The sequence below is a fragment of the Notechis scutatus genome, chromosome 3 (genome assembly GCF_049901735.1).
Source record: "Notechis scutatus isolate UNSWTSFEM ecotype Mainland chromosome 3, rNotScu1.2, whole genome shotgun sequence".
NCBI classification, from domain to species: Eukaryota; Metazoa; Chordata; class Lepidosauria; order Squamata; family Elapidae; genus Notechis; species Notechis scutatus.
In genome coordinates, this window is record NC_142011.1 from 181,817,339 (window position 1) to 181,834,989 (window position 17,651).

Consider the following 17,651-nt stretch of genomic DNA (forward strand, 5'->3'; position numbering starts at 1 on the left):
CCTAAGAGGCCTGTAAGGGGTGTGCATAAGTGCAACAATCGTGCCTACTGTCCCTGTCCTATTGTTTCTTTTTCTTCTTCTTATAACTATCTATCTCATGTATTCAAAACTATGTTTATTCTTATGCCTGTATCTTGTAAGCCATTGACAAATCAAATAAATACTAAATACTAAATATTTCTTCCTACTAATCTCACAATTTGATTGGGCTTTTAAAAAATGTTTTAAAGGATGTTTCTCACAGTGATTGGGACAGAAATGAACAATGGTAGGTAATGCTAAAACAATCTAGTCATTCAACCAAACTTAAAGGCATTCATTTTCACTCTTGAAAGTATATTTCTGACATTCCTCTTTTTTCTGATCTATTCTTTTCTCTTCTATGGATTAGTATTTCTTTTTTAAATAGGTAAGATGTGCAACCAGTCTTATTGCAAAGTAGTTAAATGATCTTATAGCCCAGGGCTGTCATGCGCTGGCCACGCCCATGCCCAGTTTAAGCGAAGGGGAAAAAGTTGTGATACATCATATGATGTTTGACACCCCTATTATAGCCAAACTATATATCAGTATTGTACTTAACTATGGAATATCTTTTAGTCCATCCTGTCTGTTTTTAGTCCTTGAAGGTGTTCTTTGTTCACTCAGCTGCACAGTTGGACTGAAAGAGAAAGGAAGAAAGGAAGAGTGAAATTGACCCAGAATCATTGGTTCTAAATCCTCAAACATAGAATACTATATGTTGTATCTAGATAAATAATGAGTTCTTTATCAAACACAAAATATTATACAGTGGGAGAAGTCTTATCATTAATAATACTGTTGAAAAGTTCATTTGTTGCCAGATTCCTATTAAGGTTATGAGAACACTGAGTAACTTTTGAGAAATGGGTGTAATGTTTTCTTTGTAATAAAGGAAAAGTAGCCTTCTGGAAAGAAATGAAAGACCAAAATTGGCAGATAAAAGCATATACAGAATGGTCCTATGATAACAAATTTGTCACACATTATATGATGGAACAGAAAAGTTATTTTACTGCAAGAAAGGAATTTCAGAAAATGATTATGTACAAATGTCTATATGTATTTGCACAGTAATATAACTCCGATTGTATATTTCTACTTTGATAGATCATTGTTTTTGTGCATAGGTATATCTGTATAAATCTGATTCCTGATTCCTCTTTAGCAGTAATAGTGATTCATGTATTATATTCAAAAATGGAAATGTATCCCCTTGGGGTTGTTTTGTGCTAGTGTTGGATATGACTAAGAAGATCCAGATTAAAATTTATATTTGGTAATGTTGGGCTATGTCAACCCCAGAGGAATATTGCCAGAAGGGTAAAATTAAGAATAGCTTGAATGTTGTCTTTCCCCAGGGCAGGGGCAGCTGTAGAGAAGATGCACTTCCTAGGTCCCATTAGATAGGGATGTTTAAGGGAAAGAATCGGGAGCATGTCCACATCCAACTCAGTGGGGCAGATTCCCTAGTATATGAGAGCAAACCCCACTCCCTTTTAGCACTGATTATGTTACCTAGTTGTAATGAAATGTCTGCAAGAAAATAGCCAAGCTCAGAGAGCATCAAGGACCTCCAAAATGTGTAAGTATATTTTACCTTGCTTACAGATTTTGATTTGTCTTCTGACTACACTAAAGACTTTCAGGTTTTGCAGAGAAACAAGAGGCTCAAATAACTACTCTATTATTATTATTATTATTATTATTATTATTATTATTATTATTATTATTATTATTATTATTATTATTAATTATTATTATTATTTTCAATTTTTATTTTATCTTTTATTCTGTAAGTGTGTGTTTGTGTGTGTAAAGAAAGAGACAGAAAGCGCAAAATTAGCACCTAGATTTCAACTGTGGTGTGCAGGAACCAGCTGGGTTGCAAGATTGGTAGTTTAGCTATATCCATAATTTTGCTTCTCAACAGGACAAAAAGAGCTTTGCACAGTTATGTAGAGTGAACAGTTAATCAGAGATCAATTGTCAGGGAACTGGAACAATGACAAAGTGTTAAAACCTCCTTCCCCAACTGCTCCAATCCAAATAATCCCAACAATTGTTTGATCTTTCTACAGTTATTGAATGAAGGCAGCCATGGATGAAGCTAGAAAATGTCTCATCTGTGGTGGAAGGAATTTGTTTATAGAATGAGGGTGCTCAATTCTACATCAGCTCAGACTGTTTCATGTAAAGGGTGATTTGTTCAGCTGCTTTTTAAACAATAATAACCCTTCAATGAAACAATTTTGCCATAAGACATAAATATGCCATATCTTATGGGACATGACCCACCTTCCCTTTGATAGCATTTGTCTTACTGAGCTTTTATCATTGACAAAATAGTCCAAATGTAATCTTTAGCCTGAAGGCTGATCTTCAATTCAAAATGGTAAATTAGAAAAGTCTGTCAAAATATCATTATATAGTAATTATTCTAATGTCCCAGCTGTATAGTTAATAAGGAAGATTGGACATTTTCTGACCATTGATCCCAGTTCCCTAAGTCTATTAACAATTCCCATTCCAACCCATGAATTAGTGCAGGATATACATGGAAGCGCCCCAAAAAGCAGAGATGCCTGGCCACAAAAGAGGGCACGATATGTAGGAACAAATATTGTATAATATAGATATTCAATAGATCTCATCAAAATAGGGAAGATAAATCAATGTGCTTGCTGTTCAGGGGTTCACTACTGATAAGCAACTTCACCCTCTTTTCTTCTCCTTTACAGTCCTTCAATAACATGTAGAGTGGAAAAGAGAAGATGCTTCTTGAGAAGACACTTTCTAACAGAGAAATGTCCCTTGACAGCCTCCAAGTAAGGGGCAAGGCTGTAAAAAAAAGAAATGGCCACACTATCACAAACACCTAAATAAAAACAAAGCTTTTTTAGGTTATTCAGATATTCATTTGATGAATCTCATAGATGCAGTGATGTTATTAAAACATTCCTTCTTGGACACCTCTCTGTTAAGAGAGAACTTATTCTCCAAATGCCAAAAGAATCCCATCCACATATATGAAGGGTATTTCTAGTAGATTTGCAAGGAAAAAAGTTTTTAAAATCATCATCATCATCATCACCACCATCACGATGGCATTCACAGACAAAAAAACTTTGGTTCATGACCTTGAAAGTAACATAATAATCAGGAGAGTATTTTGAAATGGAGCTTTGCCAGCTGTATATGAGTATTCTATAATGTAGTTTTCTGTTGCAGAAGATGCAGCAAGTGATATATGAAACTTAAAAGAAATCCAATTCACTTTATATTGCAATAGAAAACAACAGGAAAATAAGCAATTTTTATGGTGCTTTCATTGAAATTCTGCTCTTTTCAAACAAATAGTGCATGTTGTGAATTAAAATAAATCTCTTTAATTTTTTTAAAAAATAATAATTTCAAGAACAATAGTTTTTTGTGTTTTTATTTTTTTAAGCTATTGTATTTGTATGGCTCCCATTTTACAAGACCATGATTCTGGGCTGCTTACAGTTAATAGATTTAGTTTTTAAAGAACATTACGCTAGTAAGAATGGATTGTATATTTAATTGAACACTAACAGTAGATCAGTTTCAAGTTTTTTATATACTTTTGAAATGTTTCCATAAACATTAATACTTAATTAATAAAACTCCTATTGCTTTGTCTTTTACATTCATTGAGATATAAACATTAACACAGAGGAATTTACTGAACACAGCATAACTGACAGGAATTTGCATGGCAAACTAAAATGTTGCTGTTTGTTTAAAGCATTAGGAAAGACACAATCAGATTCTAAAGCTAATAATCCTTTTGCACATGTGCCAGGAAATTAAATACAGAAGAGATTTTTAGAAGAAAAGATAAGCCATATTATAATGTATAGTGGAACATTTTGTCACTAGACGAGGACTTAAATTCGCATGACTTATTTTATTTTATCATTCTAAATATATATAAATATTATTTTATTTATATATAAATATTATTTTATGTTATCATTCTAAATATAGTCTGATAAAAGTAGACATATAGGCACAACGTATTAGCTATTGGATACTTAATTTCCCAAAATCATCACATACAAGATGAAAATTTTCAAATGTCCAAACTCAGTAAACAAAACTTAACAATTTAAAATTTTAACTCTGACACTTCTCAAGAATACAATACTTTAAGGCAAAATCCATCTAGAATGGAAAAATATATCAACAGATCCAAACTACTATATTCATAATGCATGTGTTAAATTGAATTACGATTTAACAACATATGGAAGGGCCACAACCTCAAGGACAGCTAAAAGCTCAATCATTTCTTATATTGGATTAAATAAACCTACAACCCAACCATCTTTGTTAATGAAACGTTGAATAATTCTTGCAGTAAGCACAGCCTATTTTGTGCTAACATAAACAATGTCAAAACTAACACCATCCAAAGTTTCAGTATTTAAAACAATTAGCTTACATTCAATGAAATATAATACACTGCTCAAAAAATTAAAGGGAACACTTAAACAACACAATGTAACTCCAAGTCAATCACACTTCTGTGAAATCAAACTGTCCACATAGGTAGCAACACTGATTGACAATCAATTTCACATGCTGTTGTGCAAATGGAATAGACAACAGGTGGAAAGCATAGGAAGTTAGCAAGACATCCCCAATAAAGGAGTGGTTCTGCAGGTGGTGACCACAGACCACTTCTCAGTTCTTATGCTTTCTGGCTGATGGTTTGGTCACTTTTGAATGCTGGCGGTACTGTCGCTCTAGTGGTAGCATGAGACAGAGTCTACAACCCACACAAGCGGCTCAGGTAGTGCAGCTCATCCAGGATGGCACATCAATGCGAGCTGTGGCAAGAAGGTTTGCTGTGTCTGTTAGCGTAATGTCCACAGCATGGAGGCGCTACCAGGAGACAGACCAGTACATCAGGAGACATGGAGGAGGCCGTAGGAGGGCAACAACCCAGCATCAGGACCGCTACCTCCGCCTTTGTACAAGGAGGGACAGGAGGAACACTGCCAGAGCCCTGCAAAATGACCTCCAACGGGCCACAAATGTGCATGTGGCTGCTCAAATGGTCAGAAACAGACTCCATGAGGGTGGTAGGAAGGCCCGATGTCCACAGGTGGGGGTTGTGCTTACAGCCCAACACCGTGCAGGATGTTTGGCATTTGCCAGAGAACACCAAGATTGGCAAATTCGCTACTGGTGTCCTGTGCTCTTCACAGATGAAAGCAGGTTCACACTGAGCACATGTGACAGACGTGACAGGGTCTGGAGATGCCATGGAGAACTTTCTGCTGCTTGCAACATCCTCCAGCATGACCGGTTTGGCAGTGGGTCAATAATGGTGTGGAGTGCCGCACAGCCCTCCATGTGCTCGCCAGAGGTAGCCTGACTGCCATTAGGTACCGAGATGAGATCCTCAGACCCCTTGTGAGACCATATGCTGGTGCGGTTGGCCCTGGGTTCCTCCTAATGCAAGACAATGCTAGACCTCATGTGGCTGGAGTGTGTCAGCAGTTCCTGCAAGACGAAGGCATTGATGCTATGGACTGGCCCGCCCGTTCCCCAGACCTGAATCCAATTGAGCCCATCTGGGACATCATGTCTCGCTCCATTCACCAATGCCACGTTGCACCAGAGACTGTCCAGGAGTTGGGGGATGCTTTAGTCCAGGTGTGGGAGATCCCTCAGACCATCCGTCACCTCATCAGGAGCATGCCCAGGCGTTGTAGGGAGGTCATACAGGCTCGTGGAGGCCACACACACTACTGAGCCTCATTTTGACTTATTTTAAGGACATTACATCAAAGTTGGATCAGCCTGTAGTCTTTTTTTCCACTTTACTTTTGAGTGTAACTCCAAATCCAGACCTCCATGGGTTGCTAAATTTGATTTCCATTGATAATTTTTGTGTGATTTTGTTGTCAGCACATTCAGCTATGTAATGAACAAAGTATTTAATAAGAATATTTCATTCATTCATATCTAGGATGTCTTATTTTTATGTTCCCTCTATTTTTTTGAGCAGTGTATATAATCTTGTATAGGGTATGCAAAACATTCAGTCTGGAACCATTTCAAGTGTATAATTTGAAACAATGCCCTGCCATAAGCATGAAATTGAAGTGTACTGTAATGTGGGTTGATTCCAGCATTTTGGAATTGTCTAGACTTTGATTTGCCCTCAAGGCAATTGTATTTCCTGCAGTAAAATCTGCCATTCATGTTTGGATAGAAAGGAAATTTTATCCCCCATTTCCTTAAAAAAATTATATACTTGAGATATCACTATTTTGAGAAATGCAGAAAAAACATTTTTTAAACTATGCAATTTGGAGCAGAAATATCAAATCTGAACTTTGTTGCAGTTAAAGGCTAATATTTATTATATCATGCTATTTTTCATTAGTATGTAAGATTCTTAAATTATTATTGGAAAAAGTTTTGAATCCTTTGAGAGACAGCTGAAAAATATTATGGAGACAGGAAAGTGGAATAAGAAGATGGAATACCTTGTTTTAATCGAAACAACTTTACTAAATGTCCTTTTTAAATAGATCAACACTTGAACCTAATCAAAAAGCCCAAAATATAGTATGGTATTTTCCTAACTGCTTTATCAACAGCTTTGGTAATTCTAAATTCTGATTCAAAAACTGCGCTGCAAAGAGAGAAAGGAAGCTCCACCGTTGCAGCGGCTGTCTGATCAAGCCCACGTTTTTTTGTTTTTGTTTTGGGGAGGGCTGAGTAGAGGAAACAGGCATCCTGGGGCAACTTCGTTTCTCTCCTTCCATTTCTTTTTCTTTCGTCACTGGGCGCACTGTAGTAGAAAGAACATCCCGAGAGAGGATGCTGAGGCTGATGATATCTTTAAAGGCACATTTGGTACAGAACTGGGACACCCAGACCTGTAGCTCGCCCCCAAGAAGAACCCGGGCAGTACCGCTGAGGCACTTGGCTTAGAGAAGCCCGACCGCTCGCTGCCCTGCCAACCCTCGCTGTGTGGCCTCACTGCTTTCCACCGCCTTTCGCAGATAGATGCTCGCGGGAAGAGCGACGCCAGGCTGTTCCCCATAAGCGTCGTCTTACGTGCCCCCCACTCCATCCGGCACAGCTTTCCACCCCCACTCCCGCCGGGCCTGGTCCAAACGAAGCTCCGCCCCCTCCCTCCCCCCAGCTCCTCTGGCACAGCGCCGCTCGCGAGGCGAGATGCGAGTGGGAGGAGGCAGCCACAACCGACAGAGGCCCCCAGCGCAGCGGCAGAAGAAAGGAAGGAGGCGGAGGCGGCGGGCACCGCAGCGGCCGCCGCCGCATCTCCATCTCTCGACGTCCTTTTTCCTCAGTCCCTCATGACAGTGTGGTGCTGCCGCTGCTCCTTAACCAGCCGCTTCAGGTAAGCGATTCGAGCCGCAGTCGGGTTCTCGGCTACCGAGCGTGGCGCCCCGGCTACACACCGGCTTCCCACTCTTCCCGCCCTGGCAACCGAGGGGCATCCAGGATCCGGCCCGTTAGGCCGGCGTTAGGAGACCCGGCGAAGCTGGCCGGCGATAATAAGCCGAGAGATGTGCCGCCGAGAGATGGGAGGCGAGAGGAGGCGAGGCGCCCCGGAGCATCCTGGCGGAGGCCGGCCGCACACGAGGTGGTGGGGATGGGGGGCTGAGGCAGAGAAGCGGCGGCCTCGGCTGCACGCGCTCGGAAACGTGTGTTGTGTGTTGCGTTGTGTTGTGTTTGCGTTTTGTCTATCGGTTGAAAAGGCATAAGACAAATCGTATAAATCGTATTTCATTCTGTCACTTCCCTCTTTTCGGCACGCGCATGTGTGTAACATATCCGTTTAAAAATTTATGCTTCGAAGCTATACATTCAAGTGCCCTTTTTTTTTTTTAAAATGACATTTCTATTATACTTGCCCCTCAAATGGGAAGGGAGAGGGAAGAAACAGGTCCAGATTGAATTGGTGAAATCGCCCCCACTCCCCTCCCTTCTCTTTGTTTGTGGATCTAGGCTGAAGGTATGTTATTTATTTAAAAAACCGAAAGAATCCTTTAAGCAAGGTTTACGTTGATAGATATTTAGATGTATAGTTTGGTATTCACTAATTTTAAAAATGACCATTCACCAACCTGTTCAAGGTTAAAATCTCAACAATCTGTCACCCTTACTGTTCATATGTTTTCTTGAAGAAAAAAATAACTTACATGTGGCTAAAATACTATATTTACAAACAGCTTGAGTTAAATAAGTATTTACAGTGAAGGATGTTTTATAATAATGATTTGTTTCATTTCCTTTTAAATAGAAATTACAGTAGTCCAGAAACTGAAGGATGTTTTTTGGATTCCTTAGTGCAGTATTTTGGTGACAATCTTGGGACCAACACTAAAACTATGCCACTACTACAAGAAAGTACGCTACCTGTGGACCCAACATTGACTTTGCCTATAGTAATAATCGGTGAGTTATTCTCAAATACGTTTCATGCTTAGCTCATAATGGATTTCCATTATTAAATTATATAGAAACAATTGCTGCCTTAATCAATTTGACTTATGTGTATCCTTGTTAGCTCATAAACCTAATCTGACATATAATTATCAGATGATATTGAAAAAGATTTTGTAGCTGAAATAATTTTTTGCCAGCATATATACTTCGTATACAAAGTATACCACAAATAGTTCTTGTGATCATAATACAGAAAAGATACTGAGGCCCTGGAAAGTGTGCAGAGAAGAGCAACAAAGATGATAAAGGATCTGAAAGCTAAATCTTATGATGAAAGTACACTACCTGTGGACCCAACATTGCCTTTGCCTTTGAGGGAACTTTCAAAGAAAAGGATTGGGGGAATATGATGATTATTTTCTGTCACAGAGAAGAGGGGATTGACTTCTTTTCCAAAGCACCAGCGGCCAGGATAAGAAGTAATGGATGGAAGCTTGTTACGGAGAGATTCAACCTAGAATTTAGAGCTGTTTTTTCCAAAGGCAAGAACTGTTGAAGAACTGAAAAGGCTTCTTGGAACTTCTTCAAGGAAAAACAAAGAAAGTCCCTTTGAGAAACACCTTTGGGGAAATCATGTCCTGCATGATTAAGAATCTCCATCGACATTCAAACTAGAAAAAATGAGAATTTTTCTGATAATGAGAATAATTAATCAGTGGAATAGCTTGAGTTGTGGATGTTCCAGCATTGGTTTTAAAAGAGATTTTTAAAAGAGACTGGACAACTATTTAACTGGGATGATATAAATTATTTTGCCTTGAGCAAGGAGTTGGGCTAGAAGACTTTTGAGGTCCCTTCCAGCCTATTATTCTATATTCTACCCCTTAGCCCCATTTCCTTTTGAACTGTATCTGCAAGATACTAAGATTATGGGTAGTGTTGATATGTAATACTTTTTTAAACATCTTCAAGGATTCCAGAGCAGATTTTAAGAATTAACCACAAAAACATTTTTATCCATGTAGTTGAACTCAGCCAATTAATTCCCTTTTTAGATTTTAAAAATTGCTTTATAGTGCAGAATTTGGAATGGATGTAAGAAGTATTTTCTCTGTTCAATACTTCTTCATTTCAGATCATCCCTCCATACCCACTTTCTGCCCTCCTGGCTTTAGATACTAGTAATCCTCATTTAGTGACCAGTGTTGGGACCAGTTATTTATTTTTAAATGACACAGTTGCTAAGGGGAAAGTCACATGATTGTAACTGGGTTTACAATTTATTTCTGCTTCCTTTTCCCTCCCATTCCCCTGCCCTTTGGAATGTTCACCTCATCCTTGGGGTAATTAGCAGAAAGGGAATTAATGTTTGCATTTACATTCAAGAAGAAGGGATTACTAGAGAGTAAGTAGGCAAGCAATGAAGAATACACAAAGGAATGTACTAGTGCCAGCTATGTGCCTCATTGGTCTCTTGTGATTTCTTCCTCTCCAATCTCTCCATTCTACAAGGAGAGGAGGAGAAAAAGGGTCAGATACAGAAGGGATTGCTTATTTAAACAATCTCTTCACTCTGTGAGAGGAGAAATTTTTTAAAAAGAAATGGGTCAGACACAGGACATGTACTAATTGATTGTAATGGTCAACTCTTTGGGTTTTTGTATTTGTTTTTAGTTGCCTTCTTTCATGAGAAGTTGTATATCTGAACAATACTTCCAAGATCCTTCTTGCAAATGATGCTTAAGAAAATTTAGTATATCTCCATTAATATGGAAGCAAAAGTTATTTGAATTGTCAATAATTTGAGGAATGTCAAATACCATTATTGATTAGTGAAGTTGAGGTCATAAAACTTGATACCGGGTGGGACTTCTGGGGAAGGTATAGTGAACTGAAGACATCTCCATGAAAGCAGAGCTGATAATTGTGACAAAGACCAAAGTACTGGTAAGTAAACGCGTTCTTCAGAACCTCTCTGATTAAGAAGAAGACAGAAGATTGTCCACATGTGCTATTAATAGTTGTTTCTTGTGAAGAGAATAATGGTAGAGATATCCTGTGGGCTGAGGCACCAAAAGAATAGGAGATTAGCCATCTTGCTTGCAATCATGGTAGAGCTTTTTAAAGGATACTAAATTCATAAGCCTCACTTTCTAATCACTTTTTGAAATTGTTTGTTAACCCATCTTAAAGAGACCTTCAGAATGACAAGTTTGAAATAGTTTGAAATACCTCTTTGTATAGTTATATAGGTAGCTCTTGACATTTAGTGGTTGGTCAAAGTTATGACAAACTTATCTGGGTAATTTCGACCCACACTCGAAGTTCTCTCCCCTCCATGGTCATGTAACTGAGCTTCAGGCACTCAGCATTTATGGTTGTTTGCAGTGTCCTTAGTCATGTGGCCATATGACAGCTTTGCAGAAAACCAGCATTTACTTTTTTTTCCAGAAAAAACGCAGTATAGTGAACCATTGGTTTCCTTAACACATTCACTTAACGATCATCGAAAAGTTGTAAAATTGGGTGGATCAAATGAATGACCCTGTTTTACAACTGTCATAACTTAGGACAATGATGGGCAGGCTTCATTATGGTCATAAGTCAAAAAATACCCCTAAGGGATAAGGAGTAATTACATTTGTCTAGAATACTAATAAAATACAGATAAAATTTGATTCCTGGTGACACAATGTAATTTTCGTGGAAGCTGTTTTTCATTACATCTCTTTTGTTTTGATTTTTCAATTTTCAATCTTTACACTTTCTGTATTTCTTGCTGATTTGAATTAAGCTGATGTGCTCTTTCTTAGCTTTTCAAGATCATCTATAAAATGAAATCTAGTTGGATTACTAATTAGTTCCAATTATTGTTTAGTACAAAATAATAAACATAATTTGTTATAAAATGGCACTTCACTTACATATTTTCATAATTTAAAAATTATTAAAACAATGTCTAAAATGTGAAAGTTGAATATCAGTCTAGTGATAAGTCTAAGATTTTGAAAATTCCAGGTTTTTATCCAAATTTCTATGGAAGGAATTGTAAATGAAAAGCATTTACTTCTAAATCAGTAGATTTAAAAATGTTTAATTTTGATGTAATATGGACTTTCTTTTAATTTAATAAATCTATTTTTACTTTTTTTCAAAAACAAACAGGCAATGGACCTTCCGGAATATGCCTCTCTTACATGTTATCTGGATATAGACCATATTTATCCCCCGAAGCTGAACATCCAAATCTTATTTTGTACAATAAGTTAAAAGAAGCTATTCATCTTTCTATTGTTGATCAGGTACAGTAAATACTAATCTTATGTTTATATGCTTATTAATCAAAAACATATACACTGCTCAAAAAAATAAAGGAAACACTTAAACAACACAATGTAACTCCAAGTCAATCACACTTCTGTGAAATCAAACTGTCCACATAGGTAGCAACACTGATTGACAATCAATTTCACATGCTGTTGTGCAAATGGAATAGACAACAGGTGGAAAGCATAGGAAGTTAGCAAGACATCCCCAATAAAGGAGTGGTTCTGCAGGTGGTGACCACAGACCACTTCTCAGTTCCTATGCTTTCTGGCTGATGGTTTGGTCACTTTTGAATGCTGGTGGTACTGTCGCTCCAGTGGTAGCATGAGACAGAGTCTACAACCCACACAAGCGGCTCAGGTAGTGCAGCTCATCCAGGATGGCACATCAATGCGAGCTGTGGCAAGAAGGTTTGCTGTGTCTGTCAGCGTAGTGTCCACAGCATGGAGGCGCTACCAGGAGACAGACCAGTACATCAGGAGACGTGGAGGAGGCCGTAGGAGGGAACAACCCAGCATCAGGACTGCTACCTCCACCTTTGTGCAAGGAGCACTGCCAGAGCCCTGCAAAATGACCTCCAGCGGGCCACAAATGTGCATGTGGCTGCTCAAACGGTCAGAAACGGACTCCATGAGAGTGGTATGAGGGCCCGACGTCCACAGGTGGGGGTTGTGCTTACAGCCCAACACCGTGCAGGACGTTCGGCATTTGCCAGAGAACACCAAGATTGACAAATTCACCACTGGCGCCCGATACTCTTCACAGATGAAAGCAGGTTCACACTGAGCACATGTGACAGACGTGACAGGGTCTGAAGACACCGTGGAGAACGTTCTCCTGCCTGCAACATCCAGCATGACCGGTTTGGCAGTGGGTCAGTAATGGTGTGGGGTGGCATTTCTTTAGGGGGCTGCACAGCCCTCCATGTGCTCGCCAGAGGTAGCCTGACTGCCATTAGGTACCGGGATGAGATCCTCAGACCCCTTGTGAGACCATATGCTGGTGTGGTTGGCCCTGGGTTCCTCCTAATGCAAGACAGTGCTAGACCTCATGTGGCTGGAGTGTGTCAGCAGTTCCTGCAAGACGAAGGCATTGATGCTATCGACTGGCCCACCCATTCCAATTGAGTCCAATTGAGCACATCTGGGACATCATGTCTTGCTCCATTCACCAATGCCACATTGCACCACAGACTGTCCAGGAGTTGGGGGATGCTTTAGTCCAGGTGTGGGAGGGGATCCCTCAGGAGACCATTCGCCACCTCATCAGGAGCATGCCCAGGTGTTGTAGGGAGGTCATACAGGCTCGTGGAGGCCACACACACTACTGAGCCTCATTTTGACTTGTTTTAAGGACATTACATCAAAGTTGGATCAGCCTGTAGTGTTTTTTTCCACTTTACTTTTGAGTGTAACTCCAAATCCAGACTTCCATGGGTTGCTAAATTTGATTTCCATTGATAATTTTTGTGTGATTTTGTTGTCAGCACATTCAACTATGTAATGAACAAAGTATATAAGAATATTTCATTCATTCAGATCTAGGATGTCTTATTTTCCATTTATTTTTTTGAGCAATGTATTTTAACTATGAAACATGCATTTAATTTTATGTCATATTTAATTGCATATTATATATCCAGCCTCAAAAATACTGATTCTATTTGTGTTGTAAGCTGCTAATAGTTTTTATTCTTTCTTACTATTGCTGTTAATATAAAGTACACTTGAAATACAAGATACCAGACATGTATCATGCAATAAATACATAAATATTTCCCAAAGATCAAACTAGGTTTTCGCTGTATTACCACACTAGTATATCTATGGCTTTTGGAAGCTTCCTAAATACTTATTTCTAAAAGGTGGTACATTTTAGATATCATGACTAGTGTCTATTAATAAACCTGTGACCCATTAATGTAATGTGAACTAAATAGTAGGACTCAGCAAACTATTTTGTGGTGTGTCATAGACATCACAATGTCATTAAAATGACATTCTCCATATTTAGCTATATATACAGCTAAATCTTGACTCTAATGTACTCCCAATGCAAATTAGTCAATTCTATACCATTTAGGAGAGACTTTTCCAATGTCATGCCCTCTAGATATTCTGGGGTTATTCTCTCCCCCCCACCCACCCCCCAAAAACCTCCCAAGTTAATTAAAAACAAAGGATAAATCAGTCTTGATAAAAATTTGCAGGCAGGAAATAAATTATATTTACAAATTAAATATAATTTGTAAGATGCATATAACTGATGTGTAAGGAAAGCAAAAGGGTTTTTTCACTACCTATTATGTTGTACTCTGAGGAAAAGTTGAATGACCATTTAAATCTTATTTTTTCAAATCAGGAATTAGAGTACTTGGCTGAAGGCCTGGAAGGACGCTCTTCAAATCCCGTTGCAATTCTGTTTGACACTTTGCTTCATCCTGAAGCTGATTTTGGATTTAAGTACCCACCGGTTCTTCAATGGAAATTTGAACCACATCAATACATTCCTCATATAGTACTTGGCAAAGGACCACCTGGTGGTGCTTGGCATGTAAGAAGAACTTTTACTTCCTTAACAGCTAAGTGCACTTACCATATAAAACTTCTGATTGGTTGTGGCTTCTATAGCAAATGCTCATTTATATTTTTTGAGTTCTGTCATATATAGTATCCTATCATCGTATTCATGTTGGAAGCCCTGAGACACTTCTGGGTTGAAAGGATTAACTGGTGATATCACTGTTGCCCAGGAGACATCCATTGGAGGCTTCTTTCATGTCTCAATTAATGAGCCCACCAAAGTGGTAGCTATTTATCTACTCACGTTTGCACACTTTCAAACTGCTAGATCAGCAGGAGATGGAGCAAATTATGAGAGTTCACCCTGCCAAATAACAGCACTCAGGTCCCGAACGTGGGTTGGCAGATTGTTCTAACCATTGTGCTCCCAGCATCCCATGAATAACCCAATATTTTTAATGATCCATAAAAATAACATTAAATCTGATCGCTTAGCAGTTTGTTAAGCAGATTTTCTGTTCTCATTTTCACAGGTTTAGAATGTGGAAGGTTGTTTATTTTTTTTATCCTAATCCTAATTTTTGTTATTTGACTCAATTAGTATGCTTTCAGTAAGAGTCACTGTGGAAAAGTACCAAACAAATAATATAATAAATTAATTGGTCTTGGTACGTAATATATTTCAGTGTTTTTTAAAATTAATCTTCAAAATGTAATGCTATTTTTATAGAAAGGTAATATTATATTTTGGATAAAGATTATTTTATTTTTCCATAGTCAATGGAAGGTTCTATGCTCACTATCAGTTTCGGAAACTGGATGGAATTACCTGGATATGCATTTAAAGATTGGGCTGCTACTAAACGAAGGTGAGCTTGGTAACATTTTTATACTGATTGTTGTAGAAAGAAAGAACTGACGCTTGGATGTAGAGATTATATTGTAGGTTTCCACCTAGTGGAAAATTTTAAGATAGTAAAAAATAAATGTACTTAAAATAAAACAATTTCCCCCCTCTTTTTTTTTAAAGGAATAGTACAATCATATTTAGAGTTGAGAAGTGTTTCTGTTGTGATTGTATGCTTCAAATATATCAATTAAAAATAAATAATTTTCTGATCTGATCTTCTTTCAGAAATATGAAGTGTGACAGAGTTCTGCCAGAGGAAGTTGCAAATTATTACAAGCACTATGTTAAAATCATGGGCTTACAGAAAAACTTCAGAGAAAATGCATACATAACATCTGTGTCAAAGTTTTATCGTGATCAGGATTGTGAAAGCGAAAGCCCTTTGCAGATAGAAGAAGATGGGCAGACTACACTGATCAAAAGAAACTGGGAAATTAGAGGTTATCAGAGATCAGCAGATGGCTCTCATATGCCGTTCTGTTTGTTTGCTGAAAATGTGGCTCTTGCCACTGGAACTTTTGACGCTCCTGGCCGATTGCAAGTTGAAGGAGAAGACTTTCCTTTTGTGCTCCATACCATATCTGATTTTGGAGCTGCCATAGATAAAGGAATATTGCATGGGAAAACAGATCCAGTTTTAATTATAGGTGGTGGACTCACAGCAGCAGATGCAGTTCTATACGCTTATAATAACAGTGTGCCTATTATTCATGCATTCCGTAGGAGGGTCACTGACCCAAGTTTAATTTTCAAACAGCTACCAAAAAAACTTTATCCAGAATATCATAAAGTCTACCATATGATGTGTACTCAGTCAGTTATTCTGGATTACAATGTGCATCCTGCTTATACCAGTTTACCTGAACACCAAGTTCTTTCTTTTCAGCCCGATATGAAGTGTATCTTACAGAGTTCTTCGGGATTAAAGAAGATCTTAAAATTCTCTTTAGCAGTAGTCTTAATAGGTTCACATCCTAACTTATGTTTCCTAAAGGATCAAGGCCAGAGCATATGCCATAATCCAAATGAACCAGTTACTTGCAAGGGCAACCCTATTGAAATTGATCCATATACGTATGAGTGTATAAAAGAACCCAATCTTTTTGCACTTGGTCCATTGGTTGGAGACAATTTTGTACGCTTTTTAAAAGGAGGAGCATTGGGAATTACACGGCATTTAGTTGCAAAACAGAAGAAACATCAATTTATAGTTGAAAGAGGTGCAGATGGAGTCCCCTAAAGCAAATAGACAAAGACATACCCTGAGGAGCTGCAGACATGGTAATAACTGATCTGACCATTAATAACTAAGTGATTAGTCTTGGTTTTGTTATACATACCAGTTTTTTGTGCTTGCATTGCCTCATAGAGGAAGATGCTACAACAGTATTGCAGCCTTGCAAAATGCAAAAAAAAATTGGCAGTTTTTCTGTAATGGATAACAATGCATGCTAATTTGCTTTGGTTTCAAAGCTTAGAAAGATATATACAATAAAAAGTTTTTACTCATAAGCTAATTGTTTTGCTATACAAAACTAGATGAGTATTCAAGAATAGAATTTTCTCCTTAACACAGATTAAGGCAAATTTTCAGCCAGTTACTTGCAGCAAAGATTTTATAAAGGCAACCTGAGAATGTTGCATATTCTGAATCTCAAATGAGCTACAAATTTGAGATGTGCCTAATCTCTTACATCTAAATCAGATTTAGGGCTTGAGTCTGATGAAGGCACCAATCATTAATCTAAAACATGCAGTACAATCCAGCTAAATCTGACATTTACACAGAAGTCATGTTCTAGAAAAGCATGTGGAGATGGGAGAATTTGCCCATATTTTATGTAGTTTCCATTATAATACATCCACAATATATCTGAGGCAAAATAGCCTGTTAATTATGGGAATTATTGCTATAGAAACCACAAGGGTAACTAGTGGTTCTATTTATATTTCATTTTTTATAAATTATGACTGTTTTATTTTTTAGACTCCTAAACTTTGATTATGTTCATTGGCAGCAATCCCTATAGACATCAAAATGCATGTGTAGCAAATTAGTCTCTTAATCTCCAATTTTTTTGTCAGTTATGCTCCTGCCCATTTAAACCTGGGGTATTTTTACTATTTGGTAAGATAAAGAGGAAAAATGAAATGTAATTTATGCTAATATATAAAATATGTGGAACTGGAATTGGTAACCAATTATATCTAAATATAAAAATTAGCAAGAATAAAAGGCATTTACTTTTAATTGACTTTATCCTTGTGTATATTATGGAGTATGTAACAGTAATTCTGAATTAAATTGCGTATAGGATTAAATGAATGTCCAATATTTAAAGACTGCCTATTTTTCATTGTAGGGATAAAGTTCAGGGTTGCCAATAATTTTAAATAAAAGCATGGCATTC

At 37.8% G+C, this 17,651-nt stretch overlaps 1 protein-coding gene across 1 annotated transcript; it reads left to right on the forward strand.

Annotated features, from left to right (window-relative positions):
* The first annotated feature begins 7,273 nt into the window (after nt 1-7,273).
* On the forward strand, nt 7,274-17,651 carry OSGIN2 (oxidative stress induced growth inhibitor family member 2). Its single transcript, XM_026691084.2, has 6 exons — nt 7,274-7,429; nt 8,336-8,490; nt 11,647-11,783; nt 14,170-14,361; nt 15,108-15,199; nt 15,466-17,651. Exons 1-6 carry the CDS (start codon nt 7,386-7,388, stop codon nt 16,478-16,480), a joined length of 1,635 nt encoding a protein of 544 aa, XP_026546869.2. The 5' UTR covers nt 7,274-7,385; the 3' UTR covers nt 16,481-17,651.

Excerpts from the sequence above, each read along its gene's own strand:
- OSGIN2 (XM_026691084.2), top strand. The coding sequence starts at position 7,386 with ATGACAGTGTGGTGCTGCCGCTGCTCCTTAACCAGCCGCTTCAG. Across the intron at positions 11,784-14,169 it reads ATCTTTCTATTGTTGATCAG|GAATTAGAGTACTTGGCTGA; the intron begins GTACAGTAAATA and ends TTTTCAAATCAG. Across the intron at positions 14,362-15,107 it reads CACCTGGTGGTGCTTGGCAT|TCAATGGAAGGTTCTATGCT; the intron begins GTAAGAAGAACT and ends ATTTTTCCATAG.